Raw genomic sequence first — 17,893 nt, 5'->3', positions numbered from 1 at the left:
GAATTATAGGTTCCAATATGACCATACAAAATAGTCTAATGATCGTTCTCCAGTATTTCGTTGAGTACTGTGTGAATTTGAAGGCAGTTTCTGGCCTGTGGGTGACGGCAGCATTGTGAAGGTTGTGGGTATGGGCTTTCCAGCTCATCGCCAGTTTCCTCCACATTCTCACTGCCCCGGAAGACAGGAATGAAACCCATTACAACAATTTCGACCTACATCACTACGGCAAGACTATATTAGTTGAAGATGTGTGGCCGTTATTCTATGCACTTGGTCTGTAATTGACTAGGATTACTTGTCTCACAGCGCTAATACCAGCTCAGCCACTGAATGTGCTACGCGATCGCATGCGAGAGGACGGCATAGAATTGGACGAATTTATGGACGATGGGGAAAATGCGTACTACCCGACGTAAATATCTCGTTAATTGTAATGATGAGGAATATAGACATGCACTAATATACTCGGTTTAGGAATAATGTGCGACCTACGACTTATCGCCCAGCTTTCTACCGCACGGGTGACAATGGCAATGAGCATGTTGAAGGACGGGTCATGCGGTGGGGATTTGTACCGTCCTGGTCTAGCGAAGTCAACAAGCGGGACCCGTAAGCTGCAATTCTTCTACGCGCACTTGTGTTGGCTAACACGATTGTAGTCCGATTATCAATGCGCGAACAGATAATCTCGGCGGCAGGATGTGGTCAACCGTGTTCCGACGGGGCGGCCGATGCGTCGTCCCCGCTGACGGCTACTACGAATGGCTTAATTTAGCTAGGGCAAAGGATGGCTCATCTATGGCCAGCACTTCGGACCGGAAAGCGCCATATTACGTACGGCCGCGAGATAGTTCGCAGTTGATGTACTTTGCAGGTTTATACTCCGTGGCGTACCTGAAATCGTCTACTGAACGTCTGTCATCCGATGATGCTGAAACAAATCCAGGCCAGGAGGGGCCCGGAGAAATCGACAGCGCGAAGAAGAAACTTTACTCGTTTGCAATAGCCACGACGGATGCAACGGAAAGCATGAAATTCCTGCACGATAGAATGCCAGTAGTTCTCTTTGCGGGCACTCCCGAGTTTGACAATTGGCTTAACCCGAAATTCCAGCCCGTCGAATCACTGAGATTACGCAACGATGACAAGGAGATTGCCGAGAAGATAGCTGCTTCGAAAGCAGAGATATACCTGTCTGGACCACACGCTGGAAAACGGATTGATGAACAGAAGGGCTCGATATCCCAATTTATCGGCAGTAGTGCACTCAAAAAACGAAGTCCTAAAGAAATAGGTTTGGAGAGCGAAGACACAGTGAAACGAAGGAAGCAAGAAAACCGTATAACGGCATCGGCTGAGTCTGAGAAGGAAATTGACGAGATGGCGACTGAAGTCAGTCTGAAATCTGAAGCGTTACCAGACACCCCTACTACCGCAGAAGTGAAGGAAAAACTGAAGGGGAGATCGCTGCAGCGGAAATCTCCTCTGAAGTCCAAGGGCGTTAAAAAAGCGGCGGTCACCGGTCCAGAGCAGAAACATAAAATTACCAGTTTCTTTGTGAAGAGGACCTAACAATATGGAAACTAAGGTGCAGATATGTAATACACTGGAGCTCGGACAAGCAAATTGAAGTAAATTGGCTTAATGCAACAGTACTACGTGGAGTTTGGTTGACATTACATACGCAATATGAATGTACTTATAATTTCCCATAGCGTGGTTTGGCTTTTGACAATGCCGCAGCGATCGCATCTTTCATATCTCTGCCAATAGCGAATGCATTCCAGGTGGCTGTGTATTCCAGGCCCTCTTGGACTGTCCTATCCTTGCTGTAGTTTATTAAATGCTTCGACCCCTGTACGGCTATTGGCGATTTTGCCGCAATGACGTTTGCGAGCTCGAGCGCATCCTCGAAGCCCTTTTGCTTGTTCTCAGCAACTTTAGACACGAAGCCGTGTACTAGAGCCTCCTGAGCGCCGAATACACGAGCTGTGTACACAACATCTTTACACCATGAAAGTGACTTAACTACCTTTGGAAGACGCTGGAGCGTGCCGATATCAGCTGCCAAGCCAATGTCGACTTCTTTGACCGAAAACTGAACGTCGGACGTGCACATTCTAATGTCAGTCGCGGATAGAATGTCGATTGCTAGACCGAACGCTATGCCATGGACCAGTCCTATAACAGCTTTGGCGAGCATTAGAACCGTTTCATGCCTTGTCATTAATAGCTACGATTGTGTCTTACGTTTCGAGCAATTTTCGATCGCAGATATTGAATCCTGAAATTAGTCAGCAGTATCCATCGTCGCTGCAGTTCTCAACACACCTGGAAGTCTCGAATAGCCCTTCGAGTTATAAACCGCGCCCGCTCTTCCTCGTAGTCACCTCCATTGAGCAATGCCATCAACTGGGGTGAGATTTCGAGTCCGGAAGTGAAGGCCCTTTCTCCCGCGCCAGACAATATAACGACCCGGACATTAGGATCGATCGAGATCAAATTGAAAATGTCGCGTAATTGGGTCCATGTGCTTAAAGTCGCAAAAAAAAGGTCAGAGGATGGCCAGTTTGCGAGCGATATAGATGAAGCAAAATCATTCCAGGCGACTACTTACTCTCGGTTGAATGCGTTCAGTTTCTGTAGCCGATTGATCTCGACGTGTGCTACGAGCTTGGTTGGGAACTGAATATTGAAAAGAGAAAATCCTGAGTAGTTGATAGAGCCCATATCCTTATGCTAGACGAGTATAGATCGCGTGTACCTATCCAAAGCCGAAGTCGGGGGCATTTGCGTGCGCCCGAAACCTTTGTGTGATTTAAAAATTGTGGGGTAACTGCGCGGGAACTTTAGCCTAGCTCAGCAGATGAAATGGAGAGCACAACCACTACCAACATAGCGTAATAGGGCAAACTCATCTGCGTCATCTTTAGTTTTTACGACGTCCGCATTGAATTTTTTTTGCCCTTAGTAGAGTGGTCTGCATACAGTATATAGATAGCAAAGCGAGGTTTAACAAAGTGACCGCACCACTCGTCGCGGACCATGTATAATATCATTGCTGCATTTGCAAGACAGCATCTAAGTGCGAAGTCTACAGAGCAGTCCATCAACAGAAAGATTATGCCATGAGAGGCATGAGAAGTGTTTATACCACCGATGAGGTAGGAAGGTGCGTCCCGGTCAAGATGAGAACACAGGGTTTTGTCTACTTCTATCCGAATAGACAAAGTCTGGTTGTGGCTTCCTGAAGCCGGAAAATCTTCGAAATATGTGACCCGGCTGAGCTAATCGCCACAAGACGATTCAAGGCGACCTTTCGGAAGCCACCAGATCCGTTCCAATATTAAGCCTTCAAATGCCTAATTATGCCTAGAAGACAAGAAAAATAGAACAAGACATTGAGCCGAGTGAGACGAAAATCTGCGCGGTCGTGACTCTGAGACGATTGAGTGAACGCTATGATAATAGGCTCCATGGATTTCCACTGAATTCACTGTGTGAGCATCTTTATGATTTGATGAAAAAATGAATTATGTGTAACTAAGCAAGGTGAAGTTTTCGTATTGCCAGAGCGCATGTGAGAGTTTCAGGTACCAAACTTTCTTAACAGCTAGGGATAGGGTTGAACCCCGAAGCGCGCCAATGCGGCTGGCATGTGACGACAGTTGCGCACCGTGCTCACGGATGCCGAGAGAAACCGGCAACGGAAGCGCATCCTGGCCGAGCCGAAAAATCGATCGCCCATCATCGCGGGGAGAATGCGACACAAGACACTTGCATGCTGACAGGCGCAACGCATCCACTTTCCCTTTGGTTTCCACTTGCTTCCGGGTTCCCTTCTATCTAACAGCACGCCTATCCACTACAGATCTTCGCCCCTGCTGACCAAGTTCTCGACTCACCTTCATCTCAGGTTGCTCTGTCTCCGCCTCTGGCGGCTTCTGCCAGCGTACGTCCGACCGATTACCTCGAGTATTCTACCTCCTTGTCAATCAGTTGGAATGTCTGGGCGCGCGTCTCGCTTAAGTTCGCGTCCGCCAGCTCTATCGCACGCCATGGAGCCTCTGGCAGCTGTGGGCCTCATAGCAGCGGTGATGTTGTCATCACTCAGTCCTGTGACTGCCATGAACAGCCTTCTTCCCAATCTCACCGGCAATTCGACCACGTTTAGCAATGTTACGTCGTCCACCAATTCAACCTCAAACTCTACAGTACCGTCGAACTCCAGTTCCACCACTCCAGAAACGTTTATCCAGAACCTCAACGGCTTCTCCAAGCCAAACGCCGTCGTCAACTTCTATTTCATCTTCCTAATTCTTCTTGCCGTCATCGGGTACTTTGCATTCCGCTACTTCCGTAAGCGACGACGCATTCGCCGTGCCCGCGCCCTGCATGACCGGCGTACCCTGGCCCTGAGGCAAGATGTCGAGATTGCCGTTGCTAGCACACGCCCTGGCTCGCACTACACGTATTCAGACGACGCTGAAGAAGGTCGGCAGATGTCGCAGGTCGATCGATCGTTCTTCAGAAGTATTTTCGGCAACAGTTCGTGGCGATCGTCATCGCCGCCTCCGCCTCCTCCGTACGCACCGAACGGAGACACCTCACGACCTGATAATGCATATTTAGGCGGGGCTCGGCTGCCGATTTACGAGGATGTTATTCTAGAGGAAGATGAAGAACATGAAGGCAGCGTTGACCGTGGCCGACAGCGTAGTTCGAACGAGGACGAATTGATGAATTTCAACGACAGAGACTCGGACAGTAATCTTTCAGAAGGCGATCGCTTGTTTAGAAGGCGTGGAACCGAAAGTGCGGATGGCAGTGGCCACTACATCTCTGAATCCAGCGACGGGAGTGATAGCGGAGCCGCTAGAAACGGAAATGGCTTTCGGGGGACAACGAGGATTATACGATAGGCTCGCGGTGTCTGTCTGTTACGTACTACAGTCTAGGATATTTGCAGACTTTTGCCTCACGAGATGATAGACATGCACATTGGCCTAACAAAACATGACGGTGTGCGTGCGCATTGTACATATATGCGTCATAGATATATAGCGACGTTCAGCATGTATAGAATACGTTATTTTGTGTTTTGGTTTCGGCAAGGTAACGAGGTAGTTAATCCTGTTTGCACGTGGCAATAGTCACAATGGTCCAATACACTGTATTTTGGTAAAGTGAGGTGTGTCCGTTTGGGAGTTAAAATCTGTGTATGGTAATATGACTGCTAGTGACTTTTTTCTTGTTCTTGTTGGTCAGGATTGTTTGACATCTAATATTGTTGGTTCGAGCAATCGGTATATAGTGATTGCTTCATGTTGGTTACATTAGGTTCGGGAGTGCAAGTGTGTTGCGGTGAATTGATGAGTAAATATAAGGGAATGGACAGTAAAGCAAAAGCTAGATTCCTGTGACTGCTTTGCATTTGAGCAGGTCGCCGCGTAGCTCGTATTTTGCTAAGCCAAACCATTTAGAATAGTAGACTCCTGGCGACTATCGTACGGCCACATAATGTTCACTACTTCGGGCCACGAGGCTGATCGGGTGAGCCCTAACCCGCAGCCGGTCCTGAGGCGCGTGGCTGCCCCCCCTGGTGCAAACATACCAGTCAATATGTAAATCGCCCGCACAACACCGATATCGTGCTTCTCATTGTGGCCTCTTCACCATGCCAGTGGCTTTTCAACGGTAAGTTCCACTTGGACCCAGAATTTATTCTTGGACCTTTTTCGTCCTTTATTTGCGTTCAACTGGTTGTCAATTTGAATCGCGCCTCGTCCACAGCTTCCTGACAATATCACACTCGTCGTCGCAGTCGATAAGTCTCACTCGACCCAATAATGGCCGTTATCCATCCAGTCATTCTGGCTGATGTCACGTACCAGCGCGTAGTCTCTGTCCTCAGCGCAGTAGCACTCATTTTCATGTCGGCAGTCTTCGTCCAGACAATGATGCCGAGCTTCACAGCCCAACAGAGCCATGACGCATGTGTGAAATACAACGTCTTGCAGTCACATTTCACCCAGGAATTACTGCCTGACACGCCGGCACCATACGCGTCCCATTTAATTATTGTCGCCGGGCACGCCATTTGGAAAGGGCAGCCAGGAATAAGGGCCGGTGAAGACGTTTCCGAATGGTGCGTTACTTTCTTTAGTTTTTCACAGACGGAGTTTCTAAAGACTCGGAATAGGAACCTGAAGGAGTTCCAAGTTGGTCAGCAAGCAACGTTTATCAAGCACATTGAAATGGGTGTCAACCTGGGCTTAGCTGACCTGTCGGCACTAGTAGTGTTCTCAGGGTACGTGTCGCAACCGTGTATGCTATATATTTCTAAGATGTAGATCTAGGGGTCAAACAGATCGTAGTGCTGGACCACTTAGCGAGGCGCAGAGCTACTGGGTATTTACGTTCTTGCGGTTACTCGCGAGTCAGGATCCGCTAACATAGTCATAGAACCTGGCCATGGCTCGCTCAATCATCCCTGAGGCCAACAAAGAGTTCCCCGTGCGTATGCTAACAGAAGAGTTCGCCCGTGACAGTTACGAGAATCTATTATTCTCGATCTGCAGGTATGTGAGACCATACGACTCTTGACGTACTATTTAGTGACTCAGTGCTCCAGATTTTACGAGTTTACTGGCTTATATCCTCAAAAGATTACGGTTATTAGCCATAAATTCAAAAGCCATAGATTTGACAATTTGCATCGTGTCGCTCTCCGGTACCCGAAAAGCTCGTACGCTTCATTCTCCGCGCTATGTATTAGATATATATTTACTAACCGAAATAGGTTTAAGTTTTTGGGTATTAATCCTCCGGGCGAAGAACCATCTGAGAGCGAGCGCATCAACGCAGTTGAGCCATTCCAGCAAGATCCGTACGCTTGCTCGCATCCGACGCTGATGGAAAAGAAAATGGCCCGGAATCCATTCCGAAGGCGTGCCCCGTATATTGACAGTGTGAGTCGCTATTTTTCTCTACATGACAAATTCAACGACTGACTGGGCTTAGTGTCCTCAGCTGTACGGGCTTTTTACGTACTGCACCTTGAATGACACTTTCTACGAAGGTCCTCTGCCTTGGGATATGAAAACTCCGGATGCAGATGACATGACCTGATACTGTTGCATGTTACGCTTATTTGGTGCGAGCAGTATAGTAATTTCTCCATATTTTTATAGATGGCACAGCATATCTCCATGGGTTTGGAGAGTAGGGTTTACATGGCTTTTATTTTGTTCTCCTGGGTAATGTTATTGGTTTCATATGACTTACATGCATGTATTAGTATTATAAATGAAATCCAAGACTATATACAAATGATAGTTACCAACTCCGAAAACTGCCCACTTTAAAGTACATTGGTCCTGATCATGCCTTACAAGATCTTGCTATGGAAACGTTCCACACAGCTCTTCGACAGATCAGTCATGAGGTCGATTGCTCAGCTTCGGGAATAATCTCGCAGCATGGTAATTAAACGGCGTTCGAATCAACGGCTGGAATTTCTGCCCGCAATCCCGTTAGCAAACATACCTAAACCACTACAGTCCCGCTAATCAATATACACACCCTGTTATCAAAGCAATCTTTCATTTTCTTTTCCAAAGCCTGACAATCAACCGCATTGAGTCCAGATCCTGCCCAACAGTTGAATAGCTCAGCCATGAAGAGGGTGCATTGGTTCGTAGCCTGAGCCCGGTACGGCTTTTTCATTTTCAGATAGCGAAGCTTGTTGGTCTGTACATTCTGCGACGACATTGTGATTATTCTATCTTCTTCTATGGGAGACTCGAAATGGTGGAAGATTTGGACGCGGATGATTAGATGTTTATGTGTGAAGTCGACCTCACGCTGGGCCTGTTCGCAGACCTTATTAGTACCCAACCCACAGCAATTTAAATTATCCCATACCCGAATAATATATCAATGTCACAAATTCTCGTGTCCTACGCCAACTTAGTTGCATTCGTGGCCAACGCTACTCTCCGATATGATTGATTCATCCCGAGAGAGCCTCTCGAAATCTTTTGAAACTTTTGGCGCCGAAAACCCGCGCGCTGCGACGTGCCCTAACCAATTAAATTTATTAGTATATATGCCCTTATTTCCGAATGCTTTCTTAAATATGCTTGAGTCACGTGATTAGGCGTTTGGAAGGTCATGGAAAGATTAGCGAATAAACTTTGCTAGGCGCTATGGCCGAGCGGTTAAGGCGAGAGATTAGAAATCTCTTTCCCTCTGGGAGCGCAGGTTCGAGTCCTGCTGGCGTCGCCATTGATTTATGTCTTTTTTTTTTGGCACTATTTTCATAGTTTCGGAAGTAGGCACTAGCAATGGAATGTTACCGATCGATCGTAGTCGGCGATTGTTTAGTGACGTTATTGCAATGCTGATAAAGAGCAGGAGTGCAAGATCGATACTTGTTACAGCTGAAGGCCTATTATGCTGCCGAAACTTCCATATATTCAATTAAACGTTGGCAATCATTGATAATACACGGCGCATTTCCCTTACAGTGAGACAGTATACATCATTCATTATCACACATATAAAGTATAGATGATTGGGAGGAACAATCAAACGCAATCGTGGCTTATAACTATTCCAAATACATGTCAACGAGAACAAATGTTTACCAGAACAACATACGCGACTTCTCCTCCTTTTCCTCGACAATGTGCATTTTCTGGGACTGATCCCTCGTGCGCTTCCACCGGTTATTCTGCTTGCGTTCTCGATTCAGTAACTTGAAGCACCATTTTTGAAGAGGCTCGTCTTCTTTCTTTTCGTCCTCGTCGTCTACCTCCTCGACGCACTCGACGACCGTACCGTCATCCTCGTCGAGCCGCAGAAATTCATAAACCGACATACGGGTCTGGACAGCGGTAGCTGCCGGCGCAGCAGGCGACTTATTAGACAACTTGGACAACGTCTTTACTCCGACCGAGCTATTATCCCGCTTAAATAGTCTGGCCAGCTTGCCACGAGCAGAAGACGGTTCCAACAGCTGCCGGTCGCCTTTGGCAAGGGCAAGCTCGACTTTGCGCTTGAAGCGCTTGAATTTCGCATGCTTCGGATACGAATAGTCAATGTCCATGCCCCAGACGTAGTACTCGGTCCGATTGTTGTCACCAATTGGCATGACAGATACTTCATTCCAGGGATACGCTGGCGGCGCATCATAGTAGTCACTGCGCTCGAGGTCGGGCGTTGTGGCAGCCGTGGTGTTGAGGGTCGAGACAGTCTCCACGTCAGTAGCTAACGAAGGCACCGAAATATTGGCAACGGAAGACTGATTCGACATTGCTTGTTCTTGGGAAGTCAGGGACGAGCGTGAAGATATTGACTAGCAAACGGCAGTAGTGAGCAACGGTAGTACGGAAACTGAGTGCTACAGTTGCAAGTAACGAACAGCAACTGGCGGCTGAAATGTTGACGAGAACAAGCAGAAGACCCAGATCCATCGACAGCGTCACTAAATATACTATTTAAACCGTGGCAATGAGGTTTTGACCTTGCTTGCTCCAAGAGCGCCTGCTGGGTGCGTTGATCATGTTCGATGCCGCTCGAACAAGGGATCGCCCACATTAACCATCGTTGCTAGGGACAAACGCCCTCATCGTCGTCTGAGTGCAATTTGACCGTCGTGTAGCAAGAGACTGCGGACGCCGGATGTAGATTGATATGCAGATGAACAATAGGAACCGCGTTCGCAGATCGCAAGTGAGTTGGGATCGTTGTTGACGATCTGACCGATTGGGAAATTTAATGGTCAGCGACGCGCCCGCAAGCAGCTTGCAACGCGATCGTCTTGAAAGTCCTATTCTGAAGTACTACTTCTGACAAAAATAATATTCATGTGCAATTTTAGCAGATGATTGACGTTTGCCGTCATTTTCAGGCCTGCGCTCGGCGCACATCGCTCTGGCCTAGTAGGTCTTCGGCCGCCACCGAACGACAACTCCACCTGCCCAGCCTGTTCTCCCATAACCGCCAGACTTCCCCTTTGCTGGCGGCCGACTGGGATTTCACGACTTCAAAGGGGTACAGCCAACCTATAACTATCAGTTGCATTCACAACGACAAACGCGGTCCGATTGCCAGACTGTGCTATCATGTCCCTGTCCCGTTCGACCTGTCGCGTTAACTCGTTTCGATCCACCAGCGAAAGATAGGAGTCAAAATGTTGCTTGGTTTCCGTGAGGTTGGATGCTCGATTTTAGTTATCACAACCGGGGTCTGCGGTCATGATTGGTGCCAGTTCTTCTTTGCCTTGGTTATCTTGGTCCGGTCGGCATGATTGCCCGACGCTGCTGAAACCTGCAGAACTGCGTGTGCACGGTTGCCGACACGAAATATGCGACTATAGTATTAACTGATACAAACAAGTCACTCTATTTAACACAAAACGGATCCTCAGTGAGACACCACCCAGGAATCAAAAAGGTACACTGTACAACTATAAACACCGATCCACACCATCCAAAAAAAAATCTCACTCATCCCAACCGTCGCCCCAACCGTCGTCCCTCTTGACGTTGGTCGAGCCACTGCCGGTACCGTATGACGACGTCTTCTTGCCCTGCGCAGAAAATCCAGATAACGACGTCTTCTGCTTCGGTCTCGGCAGTCCAAACGCTTGTTCAATGTCGTCGTTGTCATCGATGCCCAAATTATCAAACAGCGAGCCAAAACTGTTGGCATCGTTAGATGACCCAACGGACGAGTATCCGCCCCTAGTCGACCGTCCACCACTCCCGTAGCCACCGCCGCCGCCGCCGCCAAGGCTGGAATACTGTCCGCGAGATTCTGAAGTGAAGTTCTGGAATGTTTCAACACCATATCGGCCAGTATCCTGCATCCTCTGGCCGAATTGCATCATAGCCTTGCGCGCGTTACCGCTGAGATCCGACTCAGCCAAGTTTTTCACATTGGGCTTGATGTACGCTTCGTTGACCTGTCCTAAATTTTTGCTAACTTGCTGCGAAAAGAACCCGAAGCCTTTAGTCAGACTTCCGAGTGGATCGCGTGTGAAATCATCGACGGACAAATCGAGCGAGTTGGACGGCACCGACGATGGAGCAGGAGCACTTCCGAAACCAGCATACCGGCCACCCTGCGATGGGGGCACGTGGTCGGGACGGGACATGTTGTCCTGGCCGAGTTTAGAAAAGTATGCCTCGTTCCGGGATTTCTGCGATGCGGAGATGGAGGCTTGCTGTTGTCTGCTGCCGAACGACGGCGACGATGAGCGGGACGAGCCAGAGTCGTATGAGATGCCGCTGACGGCGGGCGACGACGTGCGGGATGCGGGTTTTGATGCAGAGCGAGCAGACTTTAGCCATCTGCGGCCCTCCACTTCGGCAGTCAACTATTACGTGTTAGACCCCATCCAGGAAGAGCAGATCACATGGCTGTCTTGCCTTGTCTTTATAGTCATCTGCAAAAGCACTGTTATACTTGTCTTTGATACTCATTGACGGATCGTATCCTTCGGCATTGAAAAATTCGCGAGCAGCCTTGTTGCCACCTAGTTCCATACGTTTCATTTCGTCTGCCTTGAACTGGTCCATTGTTATCGATCGAATGAATGAGATATGAACGCCCAGACCCCTTTAAATATCATTTAGCAAGATAATTTTTCATCGTTGTTGATTGATTGCGGGACAGCTCACCGATGCAAACCCGCACAATCCAGACAAATAAATATGCCAAATTTAGGCGACGCCTATTTCACGATTAGCCACTGTTCACTTCCGCATAAATGCGAGTATATATTAACCTACCCACTGAGGGCTGGGCGCGCCACAGTCGAAACAAATCTTATTCTCGTCGGCCTTTTGCAGCTCCATCAACCGCCGCCTGTTATCCGGATCCACCGACCAGTCAGGCATGCTGTCGATATCTCAGAAATGTCACAAATGGTATATCTGTAATTGCAGACGCAGTTGCTATGCAATTGTCGAGTTGCTGTCAATCGTGATATCGTCCGGCGCAGCGCCGTTAATCACGTAGGCTGCGCGCGAGAAAAGAAAGAAATAACAAAAAAAGGACAATAATCAGAACGCACAATGAAACCAGTTTCGTTTCTTTCAAACTGACCAAGTCAATATCTACAGGGTGCAATTATTGTACCGACCTGGTCGTGTGAAAGAGGGCGGTGTGAGTGTCTATATCAAAACCAGGTCGCTTCGCCGGGCAACGCGATTGCAGAGCTTGCCCCTGGTGGATCGAGAGCTCGGTTGTGATACGAGGTTGAATCACGCATTTTATATGGCAGCGCTGGGTATCTTTTGTCCAAGGTTTGGGTTATTTATCTGCAATTAAGCCTACCGATTAAGGTTTAAATGCGGCATGTTGTGTGCACACGTTTGCCGATGGCTAGATGCTACGAGCCCCTGTGGCAATATCTACCGATGACCGTGGAATCTGGTGATGCAACAGATATGTCATATACTGATATACATTTGCGCCTTTGCGTAGCAGTTACAAGAACAAAAACATATGCGCGACATCTCTAGAAAACACACAATATTATAACGATCAACGAAAGTGCGGTTGCGAGAAATATTTACAGACAATACGTATTAACGTACGATCAGAATTACCAATGCCAAACGACGACCCAAACTTAACCATCCGTTACATACCCAAAGACAAACTTTTTGCCATCCTCCTCCTCAGACAAAATGATACCGTCAGTAAATCGTCAACTCGCTAGTTGGCTTCGCGACTGCTTTCGCGGCTCTTGCTGTCGCTGTGGGACAACCGCCGGCCGATTCTGGAGAAGAAGTTATCGGTCGATAGATGATCGGCCTGTTGACTGCCGTCGACATTCTGCGGGGTGCGGGTGCGGGACCGGGACCGGGATCGGGATCGACGGGCTTCGCCTGTGTGGAGTTCCTTGCCGCCTTCGCCCTCGACGAGAATATTGCCGGATCCGCCGCGGCCGATTTTGAACACGTCGCCCTCGCGGACTTCAAGCGCTTCGTCGACTTCCTTGAGGTACTCGTCTGGTGTCGGGGCGGGGAGCGTGTCGACGGACTGGACGTTGCCGTAGCCACCGCGGCCAGAGTGGAACGTCTGGTTGGGGGACGTGAAGACTTGGACTGGTGCCGGTGACGAGGTCGATTCTGGCTGAGTTGTGATGTTGCCGGCGCCGCCGCGGCCATAGTGGCGGGGTTTGCTTGAGGAGCGCGGTTGTTCGCTCATTGTGTGTTGCAGGATTAATGTGTGTTGATTAATTACGTGAGCAAAGGAGTTGGATCTGCCAGTGCAAGCAAGGATTTATAGTCGGCACGACACACGGCAGCAAGCTAAAGAAAAAGAAAGAAAAAAATGAGACGTCGCAGCACGAGGTGAGTGAGAATCACGACGCCGAGAAAATGCCCAGACCTAAAACTTGGGGAGTTTGGGCCGAGTAGAAGAAGTTGGCCCTAATATGTGTATCGTCGTCGTTTGCACGCGACAGCAGCGGACGCGACATTGCACGCGCACTGTCGTCATCGGCCGCAAATTGTTTCTCCACAGTCCGCCGAAGCCACAACGAGCAAGCCACCAAAGTCTACTATGATACTGTACTCACTTCTCTCCACTAAATAGGCCTGTCCAATCCAGGGCGCGGGTTAGTTCAGCTCCCAGCATGTGATGACAGAAACTACGCATTTCTGTATGGCACGAAAGAAAGCAGACGGCGAACAGCGACTGCCCGTCAACACGGTGCAGAGACGAATGGTGCGCTGTTGTCAAGTCATGTGCACAACAAAAACGTGCTTTGCGCCCCAAGAACCAAACCCGCCCTGACAATCACTGCAACGCGTGCACTGCGCAGACTGTTCCCTCGTGATCGTCGTGGCTGCCGTTTCCGGCTAAATACACGCTGTCCGCATCCAAAGCACAACCCTAACATCACTACAGCAGTCGACTCCGCATAATATTGGCCAGGGTCCAATATAGCTCTCCTCGCTGTCTGTTTGATCTCTCATTGTAATTCTCACACTGCTTCACAATGGCTGAATCGGCGATTTCTTTGCAGACGACCATCGACGTCCTCTCCACGCCATTGGAAGATATCCCGAAGATCCACGCGAGTTTAGCCTCGACGTTCCGGTCCCACAAGACACTCCCGCTCGAGTACAGACTGGACCAGCTGCGCAATCTCTACTATGCAGTCTCCGACCGCAGGGACGACCTCCTTGCCGCCTTGACTGCGGATCTGCACAAGCCTCCCACGGAAGCTCTCATGACCGAGCTCGGAGGCGCGCTCACCGACATTGCCGGCGCGATCAACAATCTCAATTCCTGGGCCAAGGACGAGTCACGGTCTGGCGGCGTTCTGTTCAGCACCATGAAGCCTACCGTGCGACGCCAGCCTTATGGAACAGCACTCATTATTTCGCCGTGGAACTTCCCTGTTTTCTTGACAATTCCGCCTCTCGTCGGCGCCATTGCTGCTGGCAATACGGCCATCCTCAAGTTGTCCGAACACGCGCCTGAAACTGCCAAAGTTGTCACACAAATCGTCAGTTCGGCGCTTGATCCCGACGCCTACAGAGTCGTCAACGGTACTGCACTCCAGGCCACTGCCCTTCTGGACCTAAAGTTCGACTTGATTTTCTTCACCGGCAGCGGCCGCGTCGGGAAACAAGTCGCGCTCGCGGCAGCTAAAACGCTCACGCCCACGGTTCTCGAGCTTGGCGGAAAGTGTCCTGCGTTTGTGCTCGACAATTACCGTATGAAAGTGACGGCTCGCAGAATCGTGTACGGAAAGTTTGTCAACGCGGGGCAGACATGTGCTGCGCCGGATTACATTCTGTTGAAGCGAGGACTCGAGGATGAGTTTGTCAGCTCAGTCAGGGCCGCGCTGGACGAGTTTTATCCCGAACTTAGCAAGGACGATCCTGCATATGCGCATATGGTCAATGAGGCCGGATTCGACAGAATACTGAGGATCATCGACTCATCAAAAGGTAAGATTGTTATCGGCGGCAGCACGAATGCGGACAGGCCATCCAAATACGTGGAGCCCACTATCATTCTTGATGTCAATCCAGACGACTCGACAATGGAAGACGAGATCTTTGGCCCGGTCCTGCCGATCGTCGTGATCGATTCCGTCGATGACGCCATCGACTACGTGAACAACAACCATGACACTCCTCTTGCGCTCTACGTGTTCTCGACAGACAAGCGCGTGCAGAAACGCGTCCTTGAATTCACACGTTCTGGCGGTGCCATGATCAACGGCACTATCGTTCACGTCGGGATTATGAGCCTTCCGTTTGGCGGCGTCGGTCAGTCTGGTATGGGCTCTTACCACGGCCGCGACTCATTCGAAGCTTTCTCATACAAGCGTGCAATTGCGACTGACCCATACTGGACTGAAGCGCTCAGCAGTGTAAGCTTGCCCATGGCTCTGTGCTGATACATCGGCTAATCCGAGACCAGCTCCGATATCCCCCGTATACGGCGTCCAAGACCAGCACCTACAACTCCGTGGCCATTCCTACAGCCTGGTTCCCGCGGGAAGGCTCAGTCATCGGGACTACCGTGTTCCACAAACTCTTCCGCGGCTTCTGGTATGTGGGCTTGTGTGCCATTCTTCTTAAAACTAGCAAACCTCGAGGGTTGAGCGCGCTTTCGCTCCCCGTCAACCTGAACCTAACGGCTGGTTGGAGAGCGTTTTTGACCGTACTTGCTATCAGTGGATTGACATTACCGGCCATTCGTTGGCTGCATTCTTTTGTTTTAGGGCGTTTTGGAGCAAAACAACATAAGAGCAAGGGCGAAAAGAAATCAAAGTAATGATCCCCGCCGGATCCTGTTAGGATTGCCGTTCGCTATTTCGTAATTGGATTTATACTGCTGATAGTAATTAATTGTGGTGGTTGGGCCGTGTATATATATAGTGGTACGGCGAACAGGGCTTGAGTCAGTAAAGTAATGAACGTGAATTTGGGCTCATTATTATTAGGGCGGCCAGTACGTGTCATAGTGAAGCGCACCTACGCGAACCTGGGGCGCGCCAGTATTCATCAATGACAAAGTTTCGGTAATTTCAGGGGTAGGGCTGGCTGGCAGGCGCGCGCATCAAAAGCAGTCACGAGTGTGCAAGCCCTAGGCCAGGCTGGCGGCGTAGGGTTAGCAGCACCCACAACACAAGGACGGGGCGTTGACTTTGAGTTTCGACCGGGTAACCTTGAATGCTATGGCTTTCTCTGTGAGGCACACATTGACTGGGCGAGGTCCAAAAAATTCAACTTTCTTAGACCACAATTCCCTATCATCTCTGTCGTGTCCCATCCGCCATTTGTCGGTTGCATTTTACTATTTCATATTCATTAATATTTTACAATGAGCCAAGGAGAAGTTTTGATGCTCCGTGGTACCCTTGAGGGTGAGTTATTTTGCAATTCTTGACTAGTAGTGTTCGTTGTTCGCAACAACCGGTTCCGATAGTTTAGTCTGATTGCTAACAATTGATTTAGGACACGCTGGGTAAGATTGACTTTTGTTACGCGGTGACCGTATGAGGATCGTGGGATTTTAAAGGACTTTGTACAAGAGGAGGTTTACGTTGAATCGAGACTCTAACGACCTGGCGCACGATAGATGGGTTACCTGCCTTGCGACGACCCCCGAGAACCCTGATCTTCTTTTGTCCGGCAGCCGAGACAAGAGTCTTATTGTCTGGCAATTGTATGTATTCCCGCTCTTAGACAAAAGTATACGTGAGTGCTGATATTGGACAAGGACCCGCGACGAGACCGCGTACGGTGTTCCCAAGCGCAGCCTTCATGGCCACTCTCACATCGTCCAGGACGCCGTCATCTCTTCTGACGGTCTGTATGCTATCTCTGCGTCGTGGGACAAGACCATGCGTCTCTGGGAACTGAAGACCGGCAAGACCATCCACCGCTTCGTCGGCCACACGTCTGACGTTCTCTCCGTCTCGTTCTCGAGCGATAACCGACAAATCGTCTCTGGCTCGCGCGACAAGACCATCAAGCTCTGGAATATCCTTGCCGAGTGCAAGTACACCATCACCGACAAGGGACACTCCGACTGGGTCTCGACCGTCCGATTCTCGCCCAATCCCGCAAACCCGCTCATCGTCTCTGCTGGCTGGGACAAACTTGTCAAGGTGAGTTGTTTCTAAGAGGAAGTTGAACAGGAGGAGGTTCACGTGATGCATTGCGTTATATATTTGCTACTTCAGACGGCCGCAAGGTCAATGAGACAAACAATCACCTAAGCAACTGATGAGCCTCTACAATTCCGTTATGTTACTCCTTGTTCTGCACTTGTGGCTAACAAATTCCCCAGGTCTGGAATCTAGAGCTCGCCGAGCTTCAGACCGACCACGTCGGACACACCGGCTACATCAACGCGCTGACTATCTCACCTGACGGCACGCTCTGCGCTTCCGGCGGCAAGGACGGCTCGACCATGCTCTGGGATCTCAACGAGTCCAAGCACCTGTACTCGCTCGACGCCGGCGACGAGATCCACGCTCTCACGTTCTCGCCGAACCGATACTGGCTGTGCGCGGCCACGGCGTCGTCGATCAAGATTTTCGACTTGGAGAAGAAGGTGCCGGTTGACGACTTGAAGCCCGACTTTGTCGAGGGTGCCAAGGCCAAGGCGCCAGAGTGCATCAGTCTGGCGTGGAGCTCGGACGGCCAGAACTTGTTCGCCGGATACACCGACAACAAGATCCGTGTCTGGCAGGTCATGCAGTCCAACTAAGCGTCTTAACTTTGCCGGTTTTGTCGAAGTTTTTGTAAGTTATAGTTCGGACGTATGGATGGACAGCAAAAATAAACAAAAAGAAAAATGTAAAGTTTACCAAAAATAACGGGGTTCACTGGATTCA

The 17,893-nt window shown here is 49.6% G+C and overlaps 9 protein-coding genes and 1 non-coding gene across 10 annotated transcripts; 5 read left to right on the top strand and 5 right to left on the bottom strand.

The window, feature by feature from the left end:
* Window positions 1-164: 164 nt before the first annotated feature.
* POJ06DRAFT_72058 (uncharacterized protein) lies at window positions 165-1,639 on the top strand. Its single transcript, XM_056191460.1, has 3 exons — window positions 165-415; window positions 478-612; window positions 663-1,639. Exons 1-3 carry the CDS (start codon window positions 351-353, stop codon window positions 1,573-1,575), a joined length of 1,113 nt encoding a protein of 370 aa, XP_056045293.1. The 5' UTR covers window positions 165-350; the 3' UTR covers window positions 1,576-1,639.
* On the bottom strand, window positions 1,639-2,857 carry POJ06DRAFT_72055 (ClpP/crotonase-like domain-containing protein). The gene is made up of 4 exons (XM_056191459.1): window positions 2,621-2,857; window positions 2,335-2,536; window positions 2,254-2,287; window positions 1,639-2,193 (listed from the first exon to the last, which is right to left on the bottom strand). Exons 1-4 carry the CDS (start codon window positions 2,731-2,733, stop codon window positions 1,703-1,705), a joined length of 840 nt encoding a protein of 279 aa, XP_056045292.1. The 5' UTR covers window positions 2,734-2,857; the 3' UTR covers window positions 1,639-1,702.
* A 978-nt stretch (window positions 2,858-3,835) lies between these two features.
* On the top strand, window positions 3,836-5,407 carry POJ06DRAFT_248007 (uncharacterized protein). The gene has a single exon (XM_056186971.1). The coding sequence runs from the start codon at window positions 4,008-4,010 to the stop codon at window positions 4,923-4,925; it is 918 nt and encodes a 305-aa protein (XP_056045291.1). The 5' UTR covers window positions 3,836-4,007; the 3' UTR covers window positions 4,926-5,407.
* Window positions 5,408-5,573: 166 nt separating this feature from the next.
* POJ06DRAFT_207247 (uncharacterized protein) lies at window positions 5,574-7,264 on the top strand. The gene is made up of 7 exons (XM_056185383.1): window positions 5,574-6,151; window positions 6,206-6,313; window positions 6,363-6,414; window positions 6,469-6,584; window positions 6,638-6,751; window positions 6,806-6,974; window positions 7,027-7,264. The coding sequence occupies exons 1-7, from the start codon at window positions 5,853-5,855 to the stop codon at window positions 7,132-7,134; spliced, it is 966 nt and encodes a 321-aa protein (XP_056045290.1). The 5' UTR covers window positions 5,574-5,852; the 3' UTR covers window positions 7,135-7,264.
* POJ06DRAFT_248005 (uncharacterized protein) lies at window positions 7,265-8,212 on the bottom strand. The gene is made up of 2 exons (XM_056186970.1): window positions 7,588-8,212; window positions 7,265-7,523 (listed from the first exon to the last, which is right to left on the bottom strand). Exons 1-2 carry the CDS (start codon window positions 7,774-7,776, stop codon window positions 7,440-7,442), a joined length of 273 nt encoding a protein of 90 aa, XP_056045289.1. The 5' UTR covers window positions 7,777-8,212; the 3' UTR covers window positions 7,265-7,439.
* On the top strand, window positions 8,208-8,289 carry POJ06DRAFT_t32. The gene has a single exon. It is a non-coding gene; the product is annotated as a tRNA-Ser (tRNA).
* A 6-nt stretch (window positions 8,290-8,295) lies between these two features.
* Window positions 8,296-9,607, bottom strand: POJ06DRAFT_71995 (uncharacterized protein). Its single transcript, XM_056191458.1, has one exon. The coding sequence runs from the start codon at window positions 9,320-9,322 to the stop codon at window positions 8,651-8,653; it is 672 nt and encodes a 223-aa protein (XP_056045288.1). The 5' UTR covers window positions 9,323-9,607; the 3' UTR covers window positions 8,296-8,650.
* A 732-nt stretch (window positions 9,608-10,339) lies between these two features.
* On the bottom strand, window positions 10,340-12,028 carry POJ06DRAFT_71993 (uncharacterized protein). Its single transcript, XM_056191457.1, has 4 exons — window positions 11,805-12,028; window positions 11,694-11,746; window positions 11,442-11,631; window positions 10,340-11,389 (listed from the first exon to the last, which is right to left on the bottom strand). Exons 1-4 carry the CDS (start codon window positions 11,910-11,912, stop codon window positions 10,514-10,516), a joined length of 1,227 nt encoding a protein of 408 aa, XP_056045287.1. The 5' UTR covers window positions 11,913-12,028; the 3' UTR covers window positions 10,340-10,513.
* Window positions 12,029-12,455: 427 nt separating this feature from the next.
* Window positions 12,456-13,470, bottom strand: POJ06DRAFT_247999 (uncharacterized protein). The gene has a single exon (XM_056186969.1). It carries the CDS (start codon window positions 13,228-13,230, stop codon window positions 12,736-12,738), a length of 495 nt encoding a protein of 164 aa, XP_056045286.1. The 5' UTR covers window positions 13,231-13,470; the 3' UTR covers window positions 12,456-12,735.
* A 556-nt stretch (window positions 13,471-14,026) lies between these two features.
* On the top strand, window positions 14,027-17,766 carry POJ06DRAFT_193709 (Aldehyde/histidinol dehydrogenase; the record flags this gene model as incomplete). Its single annotated transcript, XM_056184921.1, has 6 exons — window positions 14,027-15,415; window positions 15,466-15,600; window positions 15,633-15,772; window positions 16,630-16,716; window positions 16,771-17,161; window positions 17,344-17,766. 6 exons carry the CDS (start codon window positions 14,027-14,029, stop codon window positions 17,764-17,766), a joined length of 2,565 nt encoding a protein of 854 aa, XP_056045285.1.
* Window positions 17,767-17,893: the final 127 nt, after the last annotated feature.

Source organism: Lipomyces tetrasporus, assembly GCF_029532465.1.
Source record: "Lipomyces tetrasporus strain NRRL Y-64009 chromosome Unknown POJ06scaffold_3, whole genome shotgun sequence".
Classification (NCBI taxonomy): Eukaryota; Fungi; Ascomycota; class Lipomycetes; order Lipomycetales; family Lipomycetaceae; genus Lipomyces; species Lipomyces tetrasporus.
This window is presented reverse-complemented; position numbering and strand designations above follow the sequence as displayed.